The sequence below is a fragment of the Pseudonaja textilis genome, chromosome 8, assembly GCF_049901715.1.
Source record: "Pseudonaja textilis isolate UNSWEBS1 chromosome 8, rPseTex1.2, whole genome shotgun sequence".
Lineage (NCBI taxonomy): Eukaryota > Metazoa > Chordata > Lepidosauria > Squamata > Elapidae > Pseudonaja > Pseudonaja textilis.
The window spans coordinates 8,485,253-8,500,490 of NC_141997.1; the positions used below are offsets into that span (position 1 = coordinate 8,485,253).

Here is a 15,238-nt window from a genome sequence, read left to right on the forward strand (position 1 = left end):
ATTATTAGAACATTAATTCTAAACCATCTTCTACAGAAAAGAAAAATGGTTTAGAATTAAAGCCTGCTCAAAAGGATTTGAACAAAATGACATCTCACTGGGGTATATGTTTAAGGAAACTTATTTAGGACAGGAGTAAACTTCCAAAATCCTCTAACTTTCCAGCCAGACAACTTGGGGAAGATTAAGGCAACCAGTTCTGGGAAACTGATATGAATTTTGATAATGCTTTATTATTATTTTATTTAGCATTATTGTCATATCATAAAGTGAGGGACTATTCTTTATAGTTTCAAAATCTAAAATAGAAAGAATAGGAAAGTTAAGGTAGTGGCTAGGAAATTAATGTTTAATATATATAATAAGTCAGATAAGGCTTATTGCTCCATTTGTTTCATTTTTATTAAGAAAAAGCAATCATAAACAAGTGATTTTACGATATGAAAGGATATTTGACCTTGTATTCTGATACAGCATTTTCACTGACAGGAATAATCTCCAAACTATTATTTTCTGCCATGGATCCCATTTGATGTTTCTAAGTACAAGAATCATCACTGCATGGATTCATAGCCAGGGAACATATTGCTATGAGAAGAGTATATTCTCAGAATAACTGGCTAAGCAGGTCCTGGGTGAATTATTGAACTGATTACACCTCTAAAATACCGCCCTCTAAAGCCATATAAGAGGTCAAAAGAAGAATAAAAGGTTAGAAATGTGGTCACATGATTCCTTGTTTAAAAATGAATTGGAACAAGTCACAAAGAATATAGCTAAGGTGTGTATGTGTGTGTGTGTGTATTTTTAAAATCCATGTTGTGATATAGAAATAAAATACTTAAATTATTTGGAACAACATTTTTATTAGGCTAGTTCAAGATTACAAATGTCTAAGATTATTGAAATTCAAAGCCTCTGCATCAGGAAAATTGGGGGAGGAGAACCCACAGAAAATGGTGGGAAGAATAAATGTGTCAAGTATTAAAGCCATGTGTCTATCAATTACAGTACAGTACAGTATCTTCTAGATGAAAGTTACAGAAATACAGTACAAATTGAAATAAAGTTCATATAGAGTTGGTATTAAGATTGTAGGATGAAGAAATAAGAAAGTCATCATGTTTCTCTGTGTTTTGTAGATTCATTATAAAGTTATCAGAGTGAGTGTTGTGATCTTAATCTATTTTGTCAGGTGCTCTTTTCAATAGCATGAAAAAGTTGTGTCTCCATATGCTCTTGAATGCAAGAACAAATGAATTGAATACTGCTGATTATAGCAATCTTTGTATATGAAGTTTGCAAATATGTACAGGATTCAGTTATATCAATTTCAGGTAGATCCCTTTTCTCTTAATGGTATGTTTGTGCCAAAAGAATTTCCAAATTTTAGGAAGACACTTCATTCTTCTCATCCTTCACTGAATGTGCTTAAACAGTGGAATATAACTTGAATTAAGTCTTGCAATGAGAATCTTAAAAGTAAAGGCTTGTGCATCCAAAGCAGTTTTCCTTCACTAATGAAGGAAAGCTAAGCATTCCTTTCAAATTAGTGTTTAATGTCATATGTACAGTAATCAGTACTTTGATTTCACCTTGTAAATCCAAGAAAATATTCTTGCTTTTCTAATTTTGCAAAGCAGTTTCAAAGCCTTGCATGACTCAAATAAAAAGCTTTGAAATGAAAATTTGAGCTTATTGATGCCTTGTTATTTCACTATTTTTATATTTGAGCATATTATTGTTGGTATGTCAGTATTTAGTTCTCTGAGTATCAGTAATAAAAATGTGGAATGTAAATGTCATCAAAATGTACTTAAATGACATTAGAATGTAATCTTATGTATATTTACACTAAAATAACTTCCACTAGTTAGCATTATTTTCAAGATAATATCTTAAAAAACATACATTTAGGAATATATTTTTTCTAATTCCAAATGATATCACAACCAATCAATCAATTTAAAATCAGTTAGTATAAATTACTCAGTTCTAATATATTGCTAAACAATAATGGACAAAGTAAAATTGATCTCCATAAGTTGCGTTGAGCTGTCATGTTCCTCACATTATCAAGATGATAAGCTGTTTTTGGAATGCCTTTAAAACAACTGTTAATCACTACATTCACATTGGAAGTGCCATTAGCTTTAATTATGATTTATAAATCATAATTAAATTAGTTTCAAATTGTCTGATTTAGATAAATTATAATAACATGGAAGTCTCAGAGAACACATATTAATATTTTGTGTATTACAACATTAAAATACTTCTCTTGGGGTATTTAAAAGATTTATCCACCTGAGATTGCTTTCAACTCAGATCTAGCTTATTGACTCTACCTGCTGCTGGTGCCACTGCCACGCCTGCTTCTTGGATGGCTAGCCTGGTGGTCTCAGTGGGCTGCAGAGCCCCAGCTGCCAGACACCTCCCCTCATGCACACATGCGCGCGCACACACATGTGAAAGGTCAGAGAGCGGGACATAGAGTTGCTGGTGTAGATACAGCACTCATCTGCAACCTGGTGGGAGCCATCTGGGCCAGATGGCGCCACCTCAGCCCCTGAGCTTGCACATAGGAGGTGGCAAGCGCGTGAGGACTGGCATCCTGGGTGAAAAGGAAGTGCTTAGAACGCACTCCCCAAGGCAGCACCATGAATCTAATGCTGGCTGTGGTCCAGCCTAGATGGCCACCACTAGGTTGCAGTGCCTGGTCAGCCTGGGCTGGGCCAAGGCCCCGTTGGCCAGTCTTTTGCTGTTTCTCGGGCAGCCCCCCAGGCCAGATCTAATCATCTCGCAGGCCGGATCTAGCCTGTGGGCCTTGAGTTTGGCACCTCTGCCTTAGGAAGATGTTAAGAATTCTACCTAATCAGTTTCTTATGGCCTTTTCTTTTGACAATCTTGGGCAGTGTTTCTCAGCCAAATGAAAGGCAAGTGACAAAACATGAGTCACAATATCAACATGCAAACTCTGCCCCGAAATATCTGCTTGAAGCCTCAGAAGTACAGTATGAATGTGCAGAACTTGCTTTATGATGTCACAAGATATGTTTTGTCACTGGCATTACCATGACCAGCTGTGGCCACTTATGCAATTAATACACATCAGCTCCTGGCTTATTTACCCTTGTCTCTCTAACACTAAAGTACAATTTAATATTCTGTTTGAACAGAGCCAATGTGCTGTGCTCTTTAACAGATTTATTCACTGTTATTCTGTGGGGTTTTTTTGCTTTTGAATAGATGTGTGAAGCAGAATTTTTAATATAACTAGTTATTTCAAGATTTTATACAATTTATTCTATGCATTCTTCCTTTGAAAGAGTAGTTAATAGGAAAATTACTTTCTGATTTATTACTTCAGAATTATTACAATTTTATTTGCAGCTGTAATAAGTTTAAATAGTTTTGCATTGCCCTCTTGTGGTGAGCAGGGAATGTAAATATTGTTCCACAATTTTTAAATGCAATGCTTTTAATTTTAATCTAAGAATATATTATATTTTACATATTTTATTATTTTATTATATTTTACAGCCAGTGATGCAAGTATCTCATCAAACCTTAGAAACTTTTCTGTAAGCACAACAAGTAAGAAATTTAAATACAATATTCTTTGTCTTACTTTTATTTTCTTTCTTTCAACTGTATTTGCATCTTGGAAACTTCCTGACCAGTCCTTGCAGTTTTCTTAAGTTTTTTCAGAAGTAGTTTACTACTGCCTCATTTCCTAGGGCTTAGACAAAGTGACTGGACCAAGTCATCCAGCTGGCTTTGTGGCCAAGTTCAGACTATAGCTCACAGTCTCTGGTTTCTAAATCTGGTATCTGGTGCCTTAACCGTTATATCACATCGGCTCTTTTATTGCTTACGTGGGTTTTTTTTTTTAATACAGCATTTAATACCTTCAAACTCTTTAAAGCCAGCAAAGCTTCTCAGAATTATAACTCATATTGTGTGTAGCCTTCTCGGTTAAGACGCAGCAGATGTATAGATATTTGCAGATATCAGGCTATTCAATACATTCTGGTATTCTGAAGTTCCCAGATGCTTCAATTAGTGCAAAATGCATAACTTGGCTGGTAAACAATGCTTATAACTCCTACTATATGATCCATCTATGACATAGACCACTTGACAAAAGTAGGTTTTCCCTTTAAGTACTTAAATTATGTTATTTAGGTCCTCAAAGGGAATTTCCACTTTAAATAGATGCCTTTATAACTTCTTCATCTCTCTCTCTCTATAAAAGCGAAATACCACTCATACATCATTACAAAATCTCCAGAACCGTAAAGCCTACAAACTTGAAATTTAGCATGTATGTTCCTCTTGGCTTCTAGGTGCTCACTAAGAAAGGATTTTTTGAAACAAGTATCAGAGCATTAGTATTTCGTATATTATTATTAACACACACTGATGCTAAGGAGTTCTACTCCCACTCCCCACCTGAAAAGAAATATGTTCCAAATGCAAAACACAAACAGAAGAGAGGAGTTTCAGTTTCAGTTTTAGTTTCAGAGCAGCAAGCAGTTGAACTAAGCCATGCCCGGCGCCTTGCTGTCTCCTCCTTGCTCACACAGCAAATACTGTTTCAGTTTCCAAACAGCCCTGGACTCTCTCACACACTGACAGGACGCTAGCCAGATGAATATCAATGGATGCTGGTAGTCAGAGGCAGAATTTCCCCCCTTATTTTCTTCCCAAAAAACTAAGCTGGACCACATAGTTTCATATCGAATCACAGGTATCGAGCTAGTTCATTCTAAAGTTGTTTAGACAGGTTTTGCTGAATAGGGCCTTCGGAAGATATTCCAGCTATCAGATAATCATCTGCCTGTTATACTAGAGGGGGGCTTTTCAGTGGTTCAGGGTATGGAATATATTTCCTCTGGAGTTGCAATTGAACCCCCCCTCTGCATTTAAAAAAGCAGTCATTAAACATCTTTCACCAGACATGTAGGGTTACTGATGGTTCTCAACTTATAACTGGTCACTCATCAACCATTCAAAATTAAAATGGACCCCTGTCAAGAAAAGATGCATCCCGTTCTGAAGTTCCAATGGCCAGGCCACCCTCCTGATGACATGGCTGTATTTTGGGTGCTCAGCAACCACTCTGCATTTTCGGCCATTTGCAGAATCCCATGGTCATACAATTATGATTTATGATGGTTTTGCTGAAAACCAGTGTTTACTTCCAGTTTTTGGAAAAAATGCCCCATAGCAAACATTGGCGTCACTTAATGACTGTAATATTTTGTTAATGAGTATAGAATTATTTATTAACCATGGTGATTCACTTATTGACCACTGCAAAAAAAGGTTGTCACCCATTTTACAACTGTCACAACTTACGACAATAATGCATAGTCTCTATTATGAGGACTACCTGTGCAATCTAGATTTCTGAATGCTATTATTAGCCACAGTAAATATTTAAATAGAAGGGGAAAATACCAATTGAAATTAAAGAATAAAAATAAAATAAAATTAGGATTTGCATCTTTCACTGAATTTATTCATCTGTTTTTATCTTTAGAATTTTTCTCTAAATAATAGTTTAAAATTATAAATAATGCTGGAAACCCTTTTGAGACCTGATGACGACCTCTACCAGCTATATTTCACAGACACCTACATTTTAATTTTGTTTAGTGCCGAAGGCTAAAATGAATAAATAAAGCAATGATGCGAAGAGTGTAGACATCACGTTAGCTGTCTTAGTGATAGTGTGCAATGGGTTAAGCCAAATAATGTAAAAGGAGGAAATTGGGATTTTCAGTTCCCCCCATTGCCCAGGAATTAGAAATTAAAATACTGTTGTAAACTTACTGTAAAATAATTTCAATATGATCCCTGGCTAAATAGTCACTGTATTTCAGGAGCATGACAAGAGAAGACCACGAAATATCATTTTAGGGTTGAATAGCATTCACAGGCTGCAGGTTAGCTATTCTTTCCCCCTAAGCATTCTATAAATATCTAGAGAGAAATCTAAAAAATAAAACATGACTCAGTGTGTCTGGATGATTATTTTTCCCTACATAAAACAATAATATTTTGACAAAAATGCTTCAATTTTATAAAATGCATTGATATTAGATATTGGAGGTCCTTCAATTTAGCTCCTTAATCAGCATAAGATCTACATTGCAATTAAATGCAGGTAATCCTTGATTTACAACAATTGAGCCTAAATTTTCCGTTGCTAAGTCAGACAGTTAAGTGAGTTTTGCCCCATTTTATGACTTTTTTGAGATAGATGTTAAGTGAATCACTGCAGCTGTTAATTTAGTAAAACAGTTAATTGAATCTGGCTTCCCCATTAATTTTTCTTGTCAGAAGGTTGCGAAAGGTGGTCAGATGATCTTCGGACACAGCAATTGTCATAAATATGAGTCAGTTACCAAGCACCTGAATTTGATCTCATGACAATGGGGATGTTGCAACAATTGTGTGAAAAACTGTCATAAGTCATTTTTTTTCAGTGCCAGTGTAACCTTGAACATTCACTAAAGAAACTGTTGTAAGCAAAGAACTAACTACCTGTAGTCTTGTAAGCTTTGCTTTAGTGAAAAAGAGATGAGCATCTTCTAGGACAGACAAAATTCATTTGTTAAGAGGTTCTCCTAAAATAGGGTAAGCAACTTATGTCGCCACTGAAATTATGTCATTTTGTTTTTAAAAAATGAGAATGGGAATGCAAGGCCTCTGGGAGAAAAAATATCTTCCCTTTTCACCTTTAATATCTTCTCACAGACTGGCTTTCATATAGCCTCAAATCAATTCTCATTGCCAACATTTGGCCATTTTGCAAGTTATTTTTTTCCCATAGGTTTTTTTTTCATAGTTATTTTTTTGCATTTGGAGGGTTTGGGAATTGTTAAAGAAATAGAATAAACAACTTGCCTCCCAGGTTTTCAGCTTTTATTTTCATCCTTTAAAAAAATTACCTCAAAATGCAAAAATGGGATTGAAAACACTTGTTTCTGCAGTAACATCACTATGGCTCCAGAAATCCTTTTTCAACCATCCTGCCCTAAAGCTGAAGGAAACCGTTTCCTTACTGTTTAGACCAGTTGGTTCTAGTTCTATTTAATAAAGCAATGAAGAATATTAGTGTAACATTTCTACTTTTCCTTATCTTTTGCCACAGCCCTTTGTTGTACTCAAATTGACAAAATTGTTTCCCAAACTACGACTGAGTTTTTATGAGAAAGCTTGGAAAATTCACATTTCAGCTTATAAAAAATATAAGATTATGGCTGTTTTTATTCACATGCTTTTTAAATAAATAAAAACTGTTTCTTTATTTACAGCAGATTCATCCATTGTCAGTTTTGTCACCTTTCCTAACAGTGCTACAGGCAAGATTTTCCTAAAAAAAATTGACATAGAGTAAATTTAATGTTTATTACTTTTCTTCACTTTGCTATTGTATTAAACGTTGTGTTTTTGTATTCTTAGATTTGTCTTCTATTGGAACTCTGGATACTGCAGGTAAGAGTGGGTTACTTATAATATTTATGTAGAAACATCTTGTACCACTTTTAATTTCAGTAGAAATAGACTAAAATTTGTTTAGCTTAGAGTCGTGTAGTACCATACAATACCAAATTAAACAAAATATCAAATCATGCTGTAAACTGTCCTTTCAGGAAGAAAATTATTCAGTGCAAACATTTTTCTTGAACCATTATCAGTATGATTTTAATCCTTTAACAAAGGGATAGGCTATATTTAACTACAGTATAATAAAATAGACCCAACTATATACAAGTATAACTGATGTTGTTTAGTGTAACAGGATTCCTGACTTAAAGAACAAAGGAAATGAAATTTGATTGAATTATTACTGTAAATCAGCAATTTAGTCAATAAGTTTGGGCCTCCTTAAATGAGAGAAAAAAACATAGGTGTTACAAAATTAATGGACAGTTATGCAAAATTTTGAACAAGAGGAAATAAGAAAATTGCTGTGGAATTTAGAGAAAGAAAAGTGATATTTAAAGACAGAGTTCCATTTGTTAAATCCATAATTCTTGATATAGTTGTGTTCCGCATTTTTTATTATCTAAGGATTGGCCTTCCCACAGAAAATTCCTTAATAACTCGTCAGTCCGTTTAAATAGCCTTATTCCATGTATAATTATATATATATATATATATATAATTGACAGTCTGGTGGAATTATTTGGAAGCCTGCACTCACAAACCAAAAAATCTCCACACCACTAGCCAGGCAAACACCTGGGCACAAACAGATCCCCCCTGATACCTCCAGCTCAAACACACCCCAACCAGGCACCCAGATGAAACATAGCTTCCTAACAATTGATAGCCGTCCATTTACTCGGAGCCAAGCTGCACTAAAAGCCTCCAATACAGGAAACACAATGTTGCCAGCCAATCAAGACACACAAAAAAAGCCACAAAACAGACAGAAGATACTAGAAACACCAATCAAGCAGAACACAGCAAACTCCAAGATCAATAAACACAGACCAAGACTCCCAACCAATCAGGATGAAGAAAAAGCCATTCTGGCACAGCATAGGCTAGCACCAAATTTAAAACAGAAATGGCAATGAAAGTCTGACTCACAGACGAACACAATACAGAAGCCTGATGATGGCAGATGAGATTCTGCCGAAACGTTGCTACAACTTTAAAAGCACAACTATAATGACGTGGGAAAATACCCGAACAAAGCTGAATACCATATCTTATCTTATCTTATCTTATCTTATCTTATCTTATCTTATCTTATCTTATCTTATCTTATCTTATCTATCTATCTATCTATCTATCTATCTATCTATCTATCTATCTATCTATCTATCTATCCTATATTAGTATATCATTGTAAATGAAAATGGAACTTGACTTTTCAAAAATAGATGGTATGTTTATTATTGTTATTATTATACATAACACTGTGGGAAGAAAAAATAGGCTATTGATCTATCAGATTCCATAAGGCCTTTGGATGATAGCAGACCCCAGAGTAAAAGAGACATAAACCAAAAGTTTTAGATAGGATGATTTCAAAATGTACCAGAGCTATTTGTAATACTGCTGAGCTGTTTTGTGGAATGTGATTTTGCGAAGTATGTAGTTTTGAAAACCACGAGAAATAGGGAACAGAAAATAGCTGATGTATAGAGGTTTGAGATGTACACGGGTATATGTGGAGACTGTCAGTAAGAAAGAACAGAGAAGTAAGTTGTGAAATGCATGCAGAAAAGTATAACAAGAAAGTCTTGGGATGTGTTCAGGGCCACTGCCATGGCTACTCCTTGCCGGACTCGGCCATGTCAGTGGACCTCATTGCAATGTTGTTTGTAAGTATTATCTTACTGAAATGTTATGTTTTGATGGCTTTTCATGTTCCAAATTGCTCATGAAATAAACCTCTGATCTCAACGTAGGATTTATTGCTTGTGGTTTGTCTGTGTTCCACTTTTATTGAGTTAGTGAAATCACTGCTGCAAGTTCTTTAGTGGTGTTGGCCTTCATTCACATCAAATTCTTCCCAAGGATGCTTAATATATCACTGTAATCTATGTGTTGATCGAAGCAGTGTGGCCTTTTGTAACTGACAAATGATTTTTTTTACCAATGCATATATTTTGTAACTAACTGCCATTGAAGACTTTTTGCTATGGATTATGGTATTGCCACATCAACTATCCATACTTTCTTCTTTTCCACCACAGTTAAATCTGGTATATTACATGCCAAAGCACCCACCCTCCTTAACACATTAACAATTGTCAATAAGAAAGCAAAAAAATCTGGATAGTGGAATACCTGGAGACAAGAAAAAAGAAAAGTCAGTTTACACAGTCGCCATTCGCTACATTCTTCCATTTTGTTTTATCTTTTCAAACCATCCTTTATATCAGGAACTCTTGATTAGGACTCCACAATAAATCACAGTAAATCCTAACATTTCATAGCTGAGCTTAACTTTTTGTATTGGCTAAGAATAGACTGGCAGACACAGCTCAGTAAATTCAGTAAATTTATTTTACTGTAGATTAAAATAGTTTAAGTGCAGTTGTAGGTATACTGTACCCAAGTATTGATTGATCATGGATTTAAACACAAAATTTCCTATACCTGCCTTTCCAAATTAAAATGTAACCATGAAGCTGAATAATTATTGAATGTTTAAATTAAGTCCATTTCAAGCCTTGGAAAAGCTAGCTTCCACTTGCCAGTTTCCACTCTTATCACTTTTTGCCTCTCTCACTCCTCTTCTGAATCTAGTAAATTCCATAATAATTAAAGGATTAACAGAATAACAGAATAATAGAGTTGGAAGGGACCTTGGATCAGTGGTGGTATGCTACTGGTTTGGCCAAACTGGCAGTAAAAAAGCCTCCTACAATCAGCTGAGAGGAGGAAAAAAACGATCAGCTGAGAGGAGAAAGAAGAGAAAAGTGCAGGATTGGCCCTTCCACCTGCCCCTGCGCTTTTCTCTTCTTTATCCTCTCAGCTGATTGGCACTGCAGGACTCAGCTAGTGTGTGGAAAGCTGTGTGTGCACGTTAGGTCAGGTAGGATCCCACTGCTGCCTTGGAGGTCTTCAAGTCTAATCCCTTGCTCAAGCAGGAACCCCTATACCATTTCAGACAAATGGCTGTTCTATCTCTTTTTTAAAACATTAATTGATACATCATCCATAACTTCCAGAGACAAGCCTTTCCATTGATTAATTGTTGTAAATGTCTGGAATTTTGTTCTTAGTTCTAGGTTTTTTCTCTCCTTGGTTAGTTTCCATCCATGGCTTCTTATTCTGCCTTCAGGTGCTTTGGAGAATAGGTTGATCCCCTCTTCTTTGTCACAGCTCCTTAGATATTGGAACACTACTATCACATCATCACTAGAATGAATGAATGAATGAATGAATGAATGAATGAATGAATGAATGAATGTACAAAGGATGTAGTTAAGACAGTCTCGGGCTAGGTCACCATTGGAATGGAGTTTGATATCCAGTAATTTAAATAAATTTTCTGAAACTATTCTGTGAATCATTAAGAAAACTTTAGAAAACTTGTTGAATTAACAGATGAGTATCTCAGGCCAGAGCCAATGCCACAACAGGAAATGAGATAAACCATCTTAAAAAGCATATTAATTACAAACAGAAAAGCACAAGGTAGTCTGACACAAGGTAGTTCAGTGTCTGAAAATCTTGTTTAGAAAAAAGAAAAGGTAATGCATCAGTTTAGGTTACTTGCTCATTGAATGGCAACAAGGATGGCATAATAAATAAAATTCATGACATCTGCTATAAAGGAAAGCTAGCAAAAGTCAGGAGGAAAATTTTTGAATACTCCAAATGCTCAATTGGTTGCTTCTCATGACAGAGAAATCATTTTCTTATATACAATTTTCCTAATTCACAACCATTTTATTTCATCTTTCCACCAAGCATTTTTTTAATACTTCCCTTTAATGTGCTTTGGGCTAAACAAATATATTTGCTTGCTTTGTCTACTTTGTTTAATACAAATATATTTTACATTAATATACTTCTGTGGGCTTTTCATAAAAGAATTCTTTTTGCTATTTTCCAAGGAACTTCCATTTAATCTTTCCTTAATTTCATTTTCATTCTTTTTCTGTTGAAGGATTCTTCTGTCTTGTAATACTTTAAATATGGATTTTCTCATTCTGCAATGATGCTATATATCATTCTACTTTCGTTTCATGTTCATTTTCTTCTCAGATCCACTCTTCATGCTACCAAATAAAAGTCTGATCTGTGTTCAGAACTTCTCATCACTCTTGCAGCCTTTATTAAATCCTTTGATCTTTCATCATAAACATTAAATCAGCCATGAGGTTAATTCCTGTACATATTAATGCGTCAGTAGATAGGCTGAAATCATGATCAAAGCAAACAATTCATTCTTTGTAAAGCTTCACAACTCTTTGTATTTGGAATTAATCATATACCCACTTTCATATATGTAGTTATCAGTTCTGCTCTACAAAAACAAGACAACCATTCAGCTCTATTTCATTTGTCCTCCATCTCTTAGTTTCAGAAAAAATATTCTATCTCTGTGTCTGTCTAAATTTTATTTCATTTTTATCTCATGTCATTAATTCATTAGTTTTACCATATGTTCCTGTTGCAATCTAAATTGCAGTCATATGATATTAGCAGATGGGCCAATAAATATTGATTTCCTATGCCCATAAATGGTTCTGCTAACTCAATCTAATGCTTTAAAAAGTTAGGTAGGTTATTAGTTTCAGTTATTCCATGCTACATGAAGCATTCCCTGCTAAGACTCTGTTTTAACACATTTTGGCCAGAATTTACAAGTTTTATCCCCAGCATGCTTATGTTATTCTGTATACATAAGAATCTTCAATCTAAAGACAACTTTGTAAGCTAAGATACCATGATTTCCTCCTCTGCCTTCTGTTGCTCTTTTTTTTTTTTATAAGCAATTTCATTCTTTTGAGTTTAAAGGCTTATTGCAATTCATATATTTAGCTGGATTTATAATATTGTACCTAACACATTTTTAAAAATAATAAATGCAATACTCATATTTTGGTTCCATGCAAGGAGCTATATTATCTTAGCAAAAGTACTCCAATTATATTAAAATGCAAAGTCTTCTTTTTATTTGTGTTTTGTAGGAGCAAACATTTTATATAAGAAAGTGTGTAAGTTATCGGATATATGTAAAGATTCAGGTTAGTGATTCTTAATTTTTTTACTTATTGTGTTGTTTGGCTTTAATTCTATTTTAGATTTAAAGGTCCTTCTTGCCTTGCTTCCCTGCACAGAGAATGTAGAAAGGAGGATAATGTGACCATGTGAAATGGTTCTTATAATAATAGACTATATTTTGTCATATAACTAAATCAGGCCAAACGTTCTTTTTTTGCGAAGGACAGAATATCAGTGTATAATCACACAAGGAAGCTAAAGAATAAAAGAGAAAATATATGCTTAATTATTTTTCTAAAATATATGCTTTAATTTCTAAACCAAATTATTCCTAATGCAAATGGGTTTTTTTCTCCCTTCCTTTCCAGTTTTCTACATGGGCAGTATGAAATTTCAAATTCATGAAAACAATTCAGATACTTCATATAACCTAACAGTAGTAAGTCTTTATTATTGTTGTTATTTTATGATCAAACTTATGTTTTCTATTAGGGTTATTAACCATTGTCACAATCCTAAGTTGCATAATTAAAAGAGTCACAGTTGACATTAACTGTCTTGGCATAAAGTAAGTGATAAATGGTAGAAAACGTAAATTTACCTTTGCTTGGTCCCCTGGAATGGAATAATTGCTTTGCATTATAATTTATTCATTCTGTAATTAAAATTTTGTTAGGTTTCATTCACAGTACATTCTTCACTATGAATAGTAATTAATAACCTGTGCCCTATCAGGCCATATTATATTGCTATGCCCATTATATTCTCTGGAGGCAGACAATATATAAAAGCATAATGTATTTCATGAGTTCTTTGTTGTTTTTAGAAATATCCTGACAACAACACTAATCTGTACCTGTTAAAAGTTTATTCAACCCAACCACCAGAAATAAAGTGAGTACTTTAAAAATATATATCTTTCTTCCTTGCCACTGTTGCATGCAAGTCATATTTAAAATACTTTTGTTTTTTTAATACTTCTGGAAGAAAAAAAACTGTTTTAATTTTATCACTTCAGGTTTGCTATAATCTATTTATATACTGCCAAATTAATTTTTAAGGCAAACACTTTCATGTCTCTTCAGCACAAGACCTTTGAACCATAGGTATAAGATTATTATCCACCTACATTAATTTACTTGCAGTGAAATCAGCAGGGCTAATATGCAACATTTAGTACAGATATTCACTCTATATTTATATACATTTGGTTGGTGTGTTGGGCTTGGTTTTCTTCTTGTCTATGTCATTTTTCACTGAATGGTCCTTTTCTAATTTGTTTTGGAATTACTATGCAATGTCTGCATATATAATTCCTAGTACATATTTAGCTTTTTAAAAACTACTTGATATCCTAGCCTACTTTTTCTTAAATCATGGAAAGATGTTACTTTTCCTAAATTTTGGCAATTTGCCCTTATTCCTTACAGCCCAGTAAACAACTGAAATGATAAATGAATTCTTCCTAAAATAATTATTTTTGAAAACCTTATCTTAACCTTAAACAATGTGGTATAGGATCCTGGACTTCAAGTAAAGATATTTTATCCTTCCTTACAAGTTTGTAATAAAAAATAAACAGTTTAATGGAATTCACATTGAAACTAGCACACTTGCCTGGTTGAGGGATGGAACAATGTAAGAGATTTCAAGTAATACTTAAGGAACAATTTCTTCTACGCTCATCAACTGAAGTTGGAGTAATTTGTCATACAGTATCCACAATAAAAATTAGATGCTTTGGTTTTGATCTCTAAATAGGCAAATATCCCCATTCACAAGTGAAAGATGTAAGGATAGTTAAATAACTATTTACATTGTATATTTGTTTTTTCTGATTGATCCCCTTTGTCTATAATCACATGTTCCTTTTTTCAAACCAGGAGGGGCAGTAATTTAAAGTCTCCCTGACAGATAATTCCAGTAATATACCACTGGTTAGACTGAATCTCCTGTTGCCTCTTAGCCTCTCCAGCTTTTCTATGTGGATTTCTGACTTTAGCCCAGCACCAGGCAAACTAAGCAAAAAGATCTCTGGATTTAATTGCCCCAGCACAGAATTATAGAACACAACAAATGCTGCATCAACTCAAGATCAAGAGATGCTGGCTCTAAACTCAGATGGAATCTAAAGTTTCCTGTGGAACAATACAGAAATACGATCTTGGTTCCCCAGCCCTCCCTCGTGACCAGTCCATCTTTAGCCAATGCAACATTGCCGAGATGTTTTGGGAAACGCTGAGGTATTTAGGCTGGTGAAATTCCACACTCAGGCCAAGGCCTCCATGACTTGGCAAGGACCAGATTCCAAACTGCTCTGCTTTTCTTCAACTATTCCCACTTCCCTAATTCGCACCATAGAGCCATACAGATTTATTGCCCGTGTTCCCCCTCCCTTCTCCATTGCTTTGATGTCAGAATCCCAGCAAGGTGCCAAGCCGAAGATGGTAGATCTGACAGAGACCTCTTAAGAAAATGAAAACTGATTTCTCCCTCCCATCTCAGCATTTAATCAGTTTATCTG

The 15,238-nt window shown here is 34.5% G+C and overlaps 1 protein-coding gene across 3 annotated transcripts in view; it reads left to right on the forward strand.

The window, feature by feature from the left end:
* ADGRG2 (adhesion G protein-coupled receptor G2) overlaps positions 1-15,238 on the forward strand; it is a 57,658-nt gene that overhangs the window by 21,512 nt on the left and 20,908 nt on the right. The window contains exons 3-8 of one of the 3 annotated variants that reach the window (XM_087938228.1): positions 3,544-3,597; positions 7,329-7,376; positions 7,477-7,509; positions 12,681-12,737; positions 13,083-13,153; positions 13,541-13,608. In XM_087938228.1, the coding sequence (XP_087794354.1) occupies positions 3,544-3,597; positions 7,329-7,376; positions 7,477-7,509; positions 12,681-12,737; positions 13,083-13,153; positions 13,541-13,608 (331 nt within the window). The remainder of the gene's footprint in view (positions 1-3,543; positions 3,598-7,328; positions 7,377-7,476; positions 7,510-12,680; positions 12,738-13,082; positions 13,154-13,540; positions 13,609-15,238) is intronic. The other 2 variants (XM_087938229.1, XM_026714264.2) reach the window with 2 other exon arrangements.